Source organism: Ursus maritimus, unplaced genomic scaffold (genome assembly GCF_017311325.1).
Source record: "Ursus maritimus isolate PB19 unplaced genomic scaffold, ASM1731132v1 scaffold_19, whole genome shotgun sequence".
NCBI classification, from domain to species: Eukaryota; Metazoa; Chordata; class Mammalia; order Carnivora; family Ursidae; genus Ursus; species Ursus maritimus.
This window is the reverse complement of record NW_024424341.1, coordinates 3,501,907-3,515,667: the sequence shown is the minus strand read 5'-3', so window position 1 is coordinate 3,515,667 and position 13,761 is coordinate 3,501,907. Positions and strand designations below refer to the sequence as shown.

Below are 13,761 nucleotides of genomic sequence, written 5' to 3'. Positions count from 1 at the left end.
TTAATCTGGCCTCTGCCGCTTCTCCCCTCCACCAGCCTCGGGCTCTCGGCCTCGGCTCCGCAGGACCACACCACGCGGCCTCCGTGCTCTGCTCCTATGTCTGCTCAGGCTGCCCCCTGCCTGGGATTCTCCAGGCGGCTCCAAAGCCCCCCAGGGTCCCTGAGACCAGCCCCCCTGCCCTTCCCTTCTTCATGCCTTGAGCATGTTCCAAAGTGCAGAGGGGAAGCAACTGTGGGGCCAGGGGAAGTGAAAGTAGCCTCTGGGGAGCGGGATTGGGGGGGGGCAGCCCTGGAGGGAAGGGGGCTGCAGATTATGGGGAGGGGTCCAGGAGAGTGCAAGAGAGGAGATGGGGTTGAACTTGAGGCTCTGTGGGCCCCAGAGGGATTTGGAGATTTATGGGGGTGACTTACTTGAAGGAGATCGGGGTGAGGGGACTCACTCTTGGCCGCACTTGTAAATCACCTGGGGAACATGAAAACACCCAGACCAACCTGTGGCCAATTAAGCCCAGTCTCTAGAAGAGGGGCCCGGACATCTGTACGTCATAACCCCACCCCCTCCCTCACCCCAGGTGCCTGCAGCATGTGGTCAGAGCTGAGTGACCAGTGCCTTCTGCCGGCGGGGGAGTGGGCAGCGCGTAAAGGAGTTCTCTCCTTGGGGAAGGTGGACTGATGCTTTTTAAGGAGAATTGGGGTTCTACCCGGGAAACCAAAGTCTGTCCCTTTCGCCCCAGAGTTACGTGAGGCCACCCAGTGAGCTGGAACCCCTCACCTGACTGGAGGAGGTGGTGGAGACCCCATGATGGGGTCGCTGGATGGCTCTGGGCTCTGCCTTAACCTGGGATGAGATTCTCAGGGTAGTGCTCCTTACCTGGCCCAGGCGAGCTGCAAGCTCTCCTAAGGGGGCCTTCAGATGCAGAGCTGTGTTCGGGTGGATGGCTTCTGTGCTGGTCTGGAGCTCCGGCCAAGCCTTCCAGTGCTGGAACCGGTTCCTCCGGCTGGAGAACTTGATGTCTGTGTGAGGAGTTGCACGTTGATTGTAGTGGCTTCGGGGCTGCCAGAGCCGGGTGTGGGGCATCCCTCCATCTGTACCATGGGGTGCAGAGGCCATCATCGTGTTGAGGATTTAGGGGACACAGATGCCCCACACCTGCCCCTGAATGGACAGCAGCCCAGGGGAGCTGACAACCTTGTAAGCATGAGGTAAGCCCCCAGCAGGCGTCTGCTCTCACTTTTACCGTTCCCGCCAAGGGCCTCTGGGTCTCTGTTTTCTGATCTGTAAAATTGGATGACGAACGGGGGCACCTGTGTCCTCGGATGGTTGAGGTCAAACGCTTTCTCCTAAAGGCTCAGGGCGGTGCCTGGCACAGAGGGCTCTTGTGTGAGGGTGCGTCAAAGAAAACATACCACATCATCCCCTTTTTGGTGACCCCAGTATTCCTGGGGTTTTAATTCATGAAAACCGGAAGGCTCTGTTCTTCCACCCCGAACCTTGCAGCCCTGGATGTGGGAGGGGCTGAGGCCACTTTTCTCACCGAGGCTCACAGGCTCAAGATTCCAGATCAGCTTCTGCTGACCCTCTGGGGCCACCAAAGGCATGTTCTGGAGCTTCCCCAGCCCCCCTGGCCTGGAAACCGCGGATCCGTGCGCACATCCCTTTTCTCAGCCAGCTTGCGGCCCCTCCCCCAGCGCTGCCCTTCCTGTGCTCAGATGATGGGTCTGTGGCCACAGGCAGCAATAAAGGGAACCGATCGGTGAGCTTTTGGTCAGGGCTGTATCGACATTGGGCAGGTTAAGCCGTCCCGGAGGAAAGTCTGTGTGTCAAGCTGAGGAGGACCAGGTGTCCGAGCGAGGTGGGCAGGGGCCTCCTTTGTGCTGAGCCCGGGGCACCAGCTGGCATGCCACCCAGCCCATGGGGGGGCATGCGGATGCCTTCGTGGGACACGCAGCACAGACTGTGTTGTCCTTGAGGAGGGCGTGACTGTGAAGTGGGAATTATCTCCATTTGCCCATTAGCTGGGAGAAATGGGGGCCCCCCAGGGGGCCCATGCCTGCCTGCCCTTCTGTAACTGCTGGTTGGTAGTGAAGGGAAGGAGTGGCGAGTGGGTTCGTCCCACTGAATTCCGGCTTGCATTTAGCTTTGCGTCTTTGTTACCATCTTACGTGTGCTGGGGGTTGGACTATTCATTCACAGACCGGCTCGCCAGCCTGGAAGATACAAAGTTGAATACGTAAAGCCCGAGTTCTCAGCAGGGACTGGTGCCTCCCTGAAGCGCAGGGCTGTGTGATCTCTCCCTGCCACTTCGGGAGTGGGGGGGGGGGTCCCCCTGTAACCGAGAAGAAAACAAGCTCGGGATCAGCCCGCAGCGGAATGCCTGGCACCCCTTCTGCCCTCGGCCTCCGGGCCCCATTTGGATAGATGGTCTCTTCAGAGGGATGTCTGGTCAGCCCTGCTTGGGCTCACGGGGGATCGGAGGAGCGAGATTCTGTGTTTTCAATCAGGCAGATGTCCGGGCCTTTCCTGTCTGAGCACACGGACTTTCCACCTCAGTCACAGGCAGTGCGTTTTAACCCAGTAGCTGGTTTCCAGTGTCGTGTCCCCTCGTGCCATGCTGTGGCTGGTAGGGGGTCCATGCCAGCATGTGACAGTGGGAGCCCTCGGCACACTTCGGGGTATCATGCCACCTGCAGCAAGCCCCTCCCCCCCCCAACAGCTGCCGTGGGACTGGCCGGGGGAACAGGTGCCGAGAAGGGCAAGCCTACGTGTAAAGGCTGGGCAGCTAGGAGTGGGGGTCAGGACGGCGCTTCTGCTCACCAGCAGCAACCCAGACCTTTGTTGACCCGATTCTGGCTAAGCGGGCTTCCCTCTGCACCCCTCAACCCTTGGCCCCCAAGAGGGGAAGAAAGCCCTTCATGTAGCCAGCACCCGTTCCTCAGAGCGTTTGTTGCCCCCACCCCCCGGGGGGTCTCCGGGGCAGACTGGGTGCTTCTCGATGTATGACCCAGAAGAGCTGGGTTTTGCGGTCCCCGAGGGTGAAGCCTGGCACCTGTGAGAGCCGGTTCTGGGCCTCAGCGTCCCGCTTGGGTTGCAGTAAACTTCCAGGTTCCCAGTTGCAGCCGTGGAGGGATTTGTGTCTAGGAAGTGAAGGTTTCCTTAGGCCTGGACAGTCCACTTCTCAGCAGTTGATGGAGGACAGCTGTGGACAGAAGGCGACCAGCCTGGCTTGCGGCAGGGTTCGCACCGGGAGCTCATGGCTCATGGTGAACCTTCACCTGGGGGCCCTGTTCCGAGGTCGCATTTTGGCCACAGGGTAGTTGGTTTTCTCAGGGGCGGCCGGGGGAGGGGGGGGGAAACATTTACTGAAGTCTGGGCATAGCCCACAGGGCTTTGCAGATGGTACATGAGCCCGGGAGGAAGTACCATTAGAACTTGGATGTTTGGGCTCTTATCTTTGATTCCGCTTATTCCTTTGGCCCAGGTGTGTAATGTTGGGAATGGATGTTAATACTCAGTGTTCTCTACCTAAAGCACTCTGTGCCCTAGGGGTCTCTAACCTGTGTTCGTGGATGCCACACATACGGGGGCTTCTGTGAGCTTGGCAGATCCGTATACAGAATTCAGTAGGTACGTTTCCAGTAGGAGAGGGTCTGGTCTGCCATTTTGACCATTATGATAATGGACCTTTTTCCAAAAGCAGAAATCCGTTTTACGATTTGAGCAGGTCCTGGCTGGAGTGCTCTGGCTTTGAGCCACATGCCTCCTTCCTGGTGGGCCCTCACCTCCAAATCGACCGTGTAGGAGGGTCCAGCTCTAGGGTCCTGTCCATGGTACCCGTCGATCGGTAAGCTCCTACAGATACCATTCATTGCCTAAGCCCACGTAGCTTCACACCTGGTAAGATACAGCCCTGCATTGAGCAAGCAGACCTGCTGGAGACAGTAGTAGGGAAGGGTGGGGACTTGGGACAGTGGCCGTTCTCAGGGTTAGGGGTTGGTGGCTTCTAATTTTTTAAGAGAAACTGGCATCTTAATTTTGACTGGAAACGTCCTATTTTCAAATCTCAATACATTTGCATTTAAGCAACATGGCTTGACAACAAGCCAAATAAAGACAGGTTGAAGGTCAGAGAAGGCATGCTTAGCCTCTGCCCCCCTGCGTCTAGTTCCCCCCCAATCCCATTACTGATGGGGAAACAGGTTCAGACCTGGCAGGATCCCCCTGAGAAGTGGGGTGGGAGCCAGACCAGGAACTGGTCTTCTGGCTGGTTTTCCAACCTACAGTCTGGTCCCCCGTCTGAGCAGGGATGCTGGGCATCACCCTTTCCCCTCGGGTTTGTGAGGTGCAGCTGGTGTACCTCCGTCCCTGTTCTGTTAGCTGAGGACGTACCCAGTGTCCTTAGGGGCTGGGGCTGCAGGGTTGGGGGGGGACCAAGCCTGCCTTGCACGGGCAGCTTTGTCAACGCCCACTCCGTATTGGAGGGACAGGGCTCTTGATATCCTCTGACCTTCCCTCACCAGAGGGGTAAGGTAGGGGCTGTTGAAACACCCAGACTCCTGGCCCGCACCCAGCCTGAGTGCAGTGAGGGAGCAGGAAGTGGGGTCCAGGCTGGTCAAGCAGTGGCCTGTTTCCTCTCCCCACTGTTTCTCAACGTCTGTCCCGCTTAGTCGGGTTTATCCATTTCAGCCTGCCCTCCTGGCCTTTTCCCCACCTGCTGCTCCATGGTAAGTTGGAGAATTCAGTGGCTGCCTCCTGGCGGGGTTGGATTTCTCTCCTCCGGGACCTCTCCTCTGCATCGAACACCTTTGACCCCCCCCCGCTTCCTGCACCCCGTGCCTCTGGGAGTCCACTGAAAGGACTCCTTTGTGAGTGAGACTCAGCTCAGAGGTGGCCTGGTTAGCTCAGGTGCCATCAGGCACAGAAAAGGGTCCCAATCCAGGCTTGTCACCAGGGCCTCTCGTGGCTCCCAGGTAGATGCTATCCAGCCAGGAGCTGTGGGGAGGTGGGGGTCCCAAAGTCAAATCCTCCTTCTACGGTTTGCCACATGTAAAATGGGTCTGGCACGCAGGTGGGTGCTATCACAGGACTGGGGTCTGCAGAATGGGAGGCGACCCCAGTGGCCCTCGGCAGTGGCCGCCCATCTCCAGGAGGCAGTGGTGTGCGGAAACGGTGGGCGTGGCGTGGGAGGGACCAGGCTGGCTGGGGCCCTCCTCTGCTCAGGCTCCGGCTCTGCCCTGCGGGGTGACTCTGGGCGGCCTCTCCAACCTCGCCACTGCCTGAGGTCTGTTCATGGAGTTACTCTGATGATCTGGGCCAAGCAGTCCGTGCATCCGCCGCGGCTATGATGACTGTCCGTGTTGTTGGGGAGCGCCTCCCTGGGGTCACAGAGCTGGGCTCCAGCCTTGACCTTGTCTCTTGGCCTTTTCTTGCTTTATTGTTGTCTGGTTCCCTGTGCTGTGGTTGCTGCCTCTCCCGCCCCCTCAGCACGGCTGGTCGCCCCTCGCTGCTCGCAGCCCTTCATCTGTCCGTCTGTCTGCCCAGCTTCTCTGGACTTCTCCAGACGGCGGCAGCCTCTCAGAGTAACCGCTTTCAAATGTCGCTGCACCTGCTGCCTGACTCTGTCGTCCGCCTCCACCACGACCCCCGGTCTCAGTGTCAACCCCTAGACTGTCCTTGGCCGGCTCTGGCGGGGGCCCCCCTCCCCCGGGTGCCACCCCATACCCACTCTCCACCCATTTTGTGGCTCCCACTGGTAAGGGGGCATCCCTCCTGGGACACTCTCAGGCCCCCTCGGCCCACACGTGGTAGCTGTTACCTGGTATGCGGACCTCAAGTGATAAGTGTGTGTAGAGGTCTCTCCTGAACGCTCCCCTCTTACCTCCCCCAGAACCTGGATTTGGCCTGCCCGCGGGGCCCCCACGCACGTTACTATCATGGCAGTGGGGGATCGAGGCCAGGAGAACCCTAAACATTGCCCCGCACTGTTGAGCGCCGTTCACTGTGTGAGCATTGTGTGACCTGGGCTGGACCCCACTCGGGGTTCACAGTGGCTGTCGGGTGCCCCCAGAAACTGGCTTTGCAAACCACTCACCCACTCTGGGGCTGGGCTCCCGTTCTCATTGCGCTTTGGGGAACACTTTCCACGGCTCAGAATCTCCATAGTGACTTAATGCTGCTCGGTGACATGTCTGCGCAGGGGAGAGTGGCAGCTGCATGGGAAAGGGCCTGGGCTGGGGTCTCCTGTGGACGGGCGGACTGGCCCCTGTCCGCCCCTCCCCCTCCCCCTCCCCGCTCTCTCTGCCCTTCTCCCTGGGTCTCCTGGGGTTCTTCCTGGGCTCCGGCAGCTACCCGTGGCTTTGGCGCGGCCTGCCAGCTCCTGCGGCCTTAACCTTGGGGAGCAGGTCCTCTTCTGGGACTTGGCACAAGAAAAGGGCCCCAGTCCCCTTAGCAGCCTACAACCTGAGGGGCTGTCCTCAGTCGAAAAAGGACACGAAGCCTAAGCAGGCCACCCTGTGCCTCCGGAGCAGGAAAACCTTCCTGATTCTCCCACCCCCACCGCCAAGAAAAATTGCTTCGTGCGAGTGAGCTCAGAACACGCCAAAGGCAAATATAATAATGAATTTATTATGAAGCCGCTCCGGCTCCCAGGATCACGTGGTGCCCCACACCACCACCCACCCAGTCTTGGCGGCGGGGTCACCCCGGCCTTGTTAGGGCTGCAGGAGCATCCCCCCTTCGAGGGCATGGGGATCACCGAGCCCAGGGGACGCGCTGTGTTTGCTCACAAACATTTCTTTCTGTGGTAATGAAAAATCATCAGGAGGGGTGATGGGAGAATCCCAGTCCAGATTGTGCGCTCGGGGCAGGACAGGGAGGCCCCGCCGGCCCGGCCCTGCGGGGCGTCACCGTGGAGGAGAGGAGGGAGCCGGGCTGGGACCACAGGGAATGGCGTGTTGGGGGCCTCCCGCCCGTATAAATCCTGCTGTTCGGAGCGTGGGGTGTGTTCTGAAGAAGCAGAACAAGGTGGGTTTCCGGAGAGCCGCCAACATCAGCCCTGCCAGCCGGCGGCCCTGCACCTGGTTTTCCTTCGTTTTGCCTTTTTTTTTTTTTTTTTAAAAGCTTTGTGCTGCTTCTGGCTCTATTAGAAATGTAGGCAGAAGAGGAAAAGTATTGATTAAAGACACCAGGTTGGGGAGGACTGAAGGGGCAGGAGCAGCGAGGGCCTGCCCGGCGGCCCCATCCACGGAGAGGGGGCCGGGGCATTTGGCGGGTGCTGACGGCCCAGTGGGGTTTGCTCCCTGCCCTGAGCCTCTGGCATAGCAATGGGCTCTCGGCTCTGCAGGGCCGGCCCCAAGGGGCCCCGGGGCATCCTGACCTCTCTACGAGGGGCCCGGGAGCGGTGGGGTCTCACCTCTGGGCGTCTGGCTGTGGTGGCTCTTTTCTCCAGGAAGGCTGGGTGGGCAGCCGATGGTGGCAGGAGCCCTGTCCAGAGGAGGACAGCCATACGTGATGTAAATAAGAAGGCCAGGAGGCCACATGACCCGAGTCCCACATGTCGGGAGAGCTCGGGCCTGCCTCCTGCACCGCCCCCCGCCCTCCAGCGCTCGTCCATCATTGGCCTTCACCCCGTGGAGCTTATTCCCAGCTGTTAGGATAATGAATTTACATGAGCTGATAATGTAGACAAGAATTCAGTCAATGGCCAGGAGCACAGAAGTTAATAAATACCCTCTCTAATGAGGGCACAGGGAGCAGGCGCCCCAGGTTCCCCCGGGGCCTCCTGAGGGTGTGGGGCTCCCCCACAAGGCCCACTTTCCCCTCAGCCCACCCCTGCGGGCTCCACAGTCATGGCAGCACCAGACGTGGGCCTCTGCCTCCCTGGGCAGGGGTTGGGGGCAGAGTAGCTTGTGGGTCCTATAGTGACCCCAGGCTGTGACAGGGTGTGGGGGGGGCAGGGGGCTCCCCCGAGGCTGTGTCAAGCCAGAGTAGGTCCGGGGTGACCCTTTGCCGTGCGTCGGGGGCCTCTGAGTTTGGCCCCTGCCTCTCCATCCTGGGTGCAGAGGACCTGCCGTCCTTGCTGCTGGTGGTCCCGCAGCCCGCCCTCCCGGGTGCACACGCTGAGGAGCGGTGCTAAATTTAGCTCCTTAATGAAGTGGCTGGGTTGGGATTCTATTTTAAGTGACCTGACATCAGCAGTAGCTTTCCTGGCTCGCAGCGCCCCTGGAGCCCACAGCTGACACTACGACAGAGATGCTGGCTTTGGGGGACCCCCAGGAACCAGAGGGCTACTGGCAGGTGCCAGGCTTTGTCTGAGGAGGGGAGGGGAGACTTAGCCGGGAGAGGAGGTTGGTTACTCAGCGCCAGCAGGAGTGTGACCATGTCCTTCAGGGAGTTGCTGACGTGAGGAGGGGGCTAGAGGGGGATCTGCCTCCCCCAAGACCCTGGTCACCAGGCAGGAGCAGGGAGCAGTAGGTGAGGATTTGGGTCTGAGTTCCAGCAGGGGAGGCCCTAATCTGAGGGGCGCCTCGGGGCCTCTGTTGGTACGCTGGCTTCATGTTGGTGAGTCTCCATCTCTGACACCCCCCTTTTAATATTTATTTCTAAATATTTATTTATATATTTTTAAAGATTTCTTGTATTAGAGCACATGAACAGGGGAAGGGGAGAAGCAGGCTCCCTGCTGAGCTGGGAGCCTGACATGGGGCTTGATCCCAGGACCCCGAGATCATGGCCTAAGCCAAAGGCAGACGCTTGAACCAACTGAGCCACCCAGGCACCCCGATGCCCCCCCCCTTTTTTTAAAAAAACCTGCTTTACTGCAGAGGATTTACAATGTAAGTGTAAGGATAGAAGTGAGACCTTTGTTTCTCTTGCTGCCACTCGAAGACACCCCCTAGCACCTTAAGGGGTATGTGATCTTTGGGGTCTGGCCTGGGATCTGTCCTGTGGCGGCCGCCTGCCTATCCCAGCACCTCCGTGCCACCCTTCCCAGCACTGTCAGCTGGCGGTCACAGCAGGTCCACCCAGGTCACCAGCTGGCCAGCCTATCACATGGCCACTGGGCAGTGGCCTCACATCTGCTTCTGGGCCTTGGGGACTGGTCACTGGGAGGTGGAATGAGTGTGTTGCCTACCCTCACTTCCCCGCCCCTTGTCCCCTCATCCCCATCTCTTACATCCCTGTGCGGTGTGGGGCAGCATGGGTCTGGATCTGGGCCCTGACCACTTTTGCATAAACAGGATGCAGGTGCTTTGTTCCAGTAATCTCAGCCCTGCTGTTAACCATCTGTCGGCCCTTGGATCCAAGCCTGCCCTCCCCCATCTGTAAAATGGGCACAGTGATACTGTGCTCACGGAATTGGGGATTAAAGAGAGGTGGCTGCCTCTCTAAGGAATAAGGGCACAGGGAGGGTGTGGTTGATGGTCTTGGGCGTGGGGGGGGCTATTTTGGAGACTGTGGGTAAAGTCATAGAGGCTTTGCAGATGATTGAACTTCTTGGGCTCCAAGAAGGAAGGGAGATGGGGAGAGAGCGCAAGACGGCAGGCTCGGTCAGCAGAGCGTGTGGCGGTACTCTGTTGGTTATCCAAAGCTGCGTAACAAACTCTCCCAGATATACAAGCATTCAGGGATGTGGGGTGGTTCAGAGGCTCCAAGAAGGCTGTGATCCTGCTGGCAGCCGGGGCTGTGGTCTCATCAGAAGGCTCAGCCGGGCTGAGGGGAGGAACGGGGCCTTTGTCTGGAAGCGTCAGGAGACCTGGGATCCTCTGGGCTACTTGAGCACGCTCCACTCGAGCGATGCTAGGGAGTGGGCAGGTGTCTCTCACGGTCTCTTCTCGGAAGTCACACACCCTCACTGCCGACATACTCTGTCAGAATGGAGTCCGTAAGTCTGGCCCACGTGTGGGGCAAGAGAGTTCGTCTCCACCTCTTGGAGAGGTGAAGAACAAAGACTTTGTGGGTGTATTTTTAAGACACTTTGGTGACACGTATTTTAGCTGTGTGTATGCGTGTTTATCCCTTCTGGTCAGGCGTCCCATTGAAGCCTTGGAGCGGGCGGGTGGTGTAAGGTATGCAGGATGCCGTGTGGGTCCGGGAGACAGGGTTCAAGTCCTCGGCATGCTGCCTGACTGTGGGGCCTTGAGCTGTCCTCGTGACCAGGACCGGACTGTGAACAGTGTGGCCTGTGTTCCCAGCCTCCACCCCGTGCTCTGCCAGCCTCCAGGATCGTCTGGGGCTGGCACAGCGTGGGTGGTAGCTGGTGGCTCTGTTGGCCTGTCCCAGGCCCATCCTGAGGCATCTTGGGAGGTGACCCAGTCATGTCTAACTGATGTCCCCTGCAGGAGAGCGCCCCAGGGTCCCTTCTCACACACCTTGTGTCCTGGCAGCCCTGTGTAGTGACACCGTCCAAGTGTTTCTCCAGGACCAGCGGGCCTCGTCCCCACAAGGCCTCCGTTTTACCGCATAGCATCTCTAAGTGCTGTCTGTCCTCCCCGAAACAGCCATCACCACCCTGGCTGTGGGTGCTGAGCGGGCCCCGGAGGCCCTGCATCAGCTCCCGCGTGTGACCCGTCCTCAGCTGCCGCCCGCTCAGGGACGCGAACTGCCCCCTGCCCGTGGCGTGCACACCTGGCTGCACAGGGTACCGTGGGGGGCCCCCCAAGCAGCATGTAGACTTCTGATGCCACATCACCTGGCCCCCCAGGTGGGGCGGGGGCACAAATCTGGAAGTGTATGTCCCGGTTTGTGGAGGCTGACCTGTGTGGCCTCGGCTGGGCCCCTTGCTCATCCGGACCTGTGTTTCTGCCCCTCTGTAGGCTGGCGGATTGTTTGATAAATGGCCCCTGGTGTGCGCTGGGCACATTCTGAAGCCCCTTGTATAAATTACTGCCTTGAAGCCTGTCCCGATGAGCCTATAAGGTAGACTTTGTCCTTACTGCATTTTATAGACAAGGAGGTAGGCCCAGAGAGGCAGAGTTCCTTTTTTTTTTTTTTTTTAAAGATTTTATTAATTTATTTGACAGAGACAGAGACAGCCAGCGAGAGAGGGAACACAAGCAGGGGGAGCGGGAGAGGAAGAAGCAGGCCCACAGCAGAGGAGCCTGACGTGGGGCTCGATCCCATAATGCCGGGATCACGCCCTGAGCCGAAGGCAGGCGCTTAACCGATGTGCCACCCAGGCGCCCCAGAGAGGCAGAGTTCTTGCCTGAGGTCACACAGCTTTGAGGCTGCAGAGTGGGATTCATGCCCCACGTACCTGGCAGCCAAGTGAATGCTAAACCCCCACTTCCTCACTCCGTGACCTTGGCCACATCTGCCCTCTCTGTCCACGCTGTCCACTGGAGGAGGAGAGGGTGCCGATGGTGGCCTGGGGCCACACTCCCAGAGCACAGCATCCATTGTGCTCCTTTGTGCTCCGTGGTCCTCCGGGGGCCAGCCAGGTGCTGGGTTAACCAAGAATGATCTGGGCCTAAGGCCTGCATTTTATTTTCTGGCATTCAGGTTGCTGGGGAAGGGACCCCACACCCCCTGGATTCTTGGGCTTCTCTGCTGGGGGTCACCCCCCCCACCCCTGCTATTCCTGAAAGAGAAGGACACGTGGGTCAGCAGGGGGTCAGCGCTGCCTGGTGTGGTGGCCGCCCACGTGGCCCGCCCCGCAGCTGGGAGGCTGGCAGTCTGACCGAGGGCACAGGGGCCCTTGTGGGGGTCCTTTGTTCCCAAGCACAAGCCCTCACCCGAGAGAATGGTGTTGTTTGGAGTTCAGCCTGTGCCCCCGAGGAGGTCTCTTCCTGCCCCTCCTGGTGCTCGGGGACTCGGGCTTTAGGACATGTGTTCAGGCCCACTGCCTCTCCAGGAGTTCTCAGGGCAGCAGGTGGGCGCCTACCCCTGCCTGACCCCCTATGGGGATCTCCTGTTCTCACTTGGCCGCCGTCCAGCCTGCTGGCCCCCGGGGTTGGTTCCAGTTAGACTCCTCTAGACTCCGTGCAGAACCCGGCAGAGGTGAGACCAGCTCTGGGGGCCACGGAGAGCCTCTTGGGGTGTGGGCCGCGGCCTGGAGGGGGTCCCTTGCCGCCACCCTGCAAGAAGTGCATGTTTCTTGCCATGCTGTGTTCTTGAGTGTTCTATGATGGCATTGTCCACCCGCGACTCCCAAGGACCCTTCCCCAGATGGCTGTGTGGTGTTCCTGGAGCCTGCCCCTCCCGGTGTCCATCTGGGGGGTTAGAAGTCAATTTGCTTCTCCCTGCACACGACCTGTGGCCCCTGCCAGCCGCAAGGCCATCAGGCTTGATTTACACCCCTGGAAGGCACCCACCGCGAGGGGGCTGGGAGCGGGGCCTGGGCCGGGCGGGTGGCCCCGAGAGGGCAGGAACGTTAATGGAAAACTTATTTATAGCGTGTCTGAGATGGAGCTGGGCGTTTATTGATCAGGCAGTCGGGAGGCCGTTCAGCCTCCTCGTTGACACTTGGATGGGACGTGAGAGGCTGGGGGCCTGTGGGAAGGTGGCTGTGTCCTCCCCTGTGGCGCCTGGTGTCCCCCTGGTGGGCAGCGGCTCCTCGGTCAGTGAGGTCTGAACCTGGCCCCCAGCGGGCAGGGCGGGTCTCCCCACTACCAGGGGGGTTAGAGCCACAGTTGTCTTTGGTCTACAGGCAGGAAGTGCGGGGCGGCCGCGTTCTCTCCCCTGCGGCTCCCACAGGTGCCAGCAGGGCCGTTCTCTGAGGCACCTGTGTTGGTGGGGACCTGCCGGCATCCCCGGGTGGGAGTAGGGGGGGCTCCCGGCCAGCCTGCCTGCGGTCACATCCTGAGTCTGTGTTTTCTCTACAACGAGGGCAGGAGCCACGCCGGCCTCACCCACTTTGCTGGGCGGGGGGGAGGCAGACACACTGGCGGGGAGTACTGCTCTGGGGCCGGCCTCATGAGCACTGCTGCGGGCCTCTCCCTTCCCACGGGGTCCAGTGTGCCATGAGGCGGCCGGCCCGCGCACGTAGCGGGTGCTGGTGGGTCTTGCTGGGCTGAGCCGTGTGGCGTCTGGAATTCCTGGGGTGCTGGGTGCACTTGAGGCTGTGACTGTGGATCTGCGGGGGTGCGGGTGCCGTGGCCCCACGTTCTCTGCAACGCTGGCTCTCTTCTGCCTTGCCTGTCCTGCCGGGGCCGCCCGCGTCTGCTCCCGTTCCCTGTCCCTGCATGCTACTCGCTGGCGCCGGACCCCCACGCCCCGCGTACCCCCGCTCTGGTGCTGGGCCCTCCTACTCTCTGGGTGACCTCTGGTTCTTCTTTTCCTGTTTCAGGCATGAGCCATGAGCCCAAGTCCCCTTCACTAGGGATGCTTTCCACCGCGACCAGGACCACCGCCACCGTCAACCCCCTCACCCCCTCGCCGCTCAATGGCGCACTGGTGCCCAGCGGCAGCCCCGCCACCAGCAGCGCGCTGTCGGCCCAGGCCGCGCCGTCCTCCAGCTTTGCCGCCGCGCTGCGCAAGCTCGCCAAACAGGCGGAGGAGCCCAGAGGTAAGAGGCGCGCCCCCCAGGCTGCAGCCCGAGGGGGGAGAGCGCAGCCCCCTTGCTCCCGCCCCGGCCTCCTGGGAGAAGCAGGTGCGCGGCCGAGAAACAGCGGTTTTCCGCGGGCAGGCGCAGGTGCTGCCGCTGCGCTCACAGGGCTCTGGAGGCTGAGGGCCCGCACGTGCTCCGGCCACTCCTGTCTCTCTCTCGCTGCTTCGTTCTGGGGGGGCAGCGCCGTCCCAACTGCAGGCCGTCCCGGACCCCCGCCC

The 13,761-nt window shown here is 60.5% G+C and overlaps 1 protein-coding gene across 1 annotated transcript in view; it reads left to right on the top strand.

Annotated features, from left to right (window-relative positions):
• LOC121103383 (genetic suppressor element 1-like) overlaps nt 1–13,761 on the top strand; it is a 68,212-nt gene that overhangs the window by 54,078 nt on the left and 373 nt on the right. Inside the window, exon 2 of the mRNA XM_040633081.1 lies at nt 13,283–13,737. Within this exon, the coding sequence (XP_040489015.1) occupies nt 13,283–13,737 (455 nt within the window). The remainder of the gene's footprint in view (nt 1–13,282; nt 13,738–13,761) is intronic.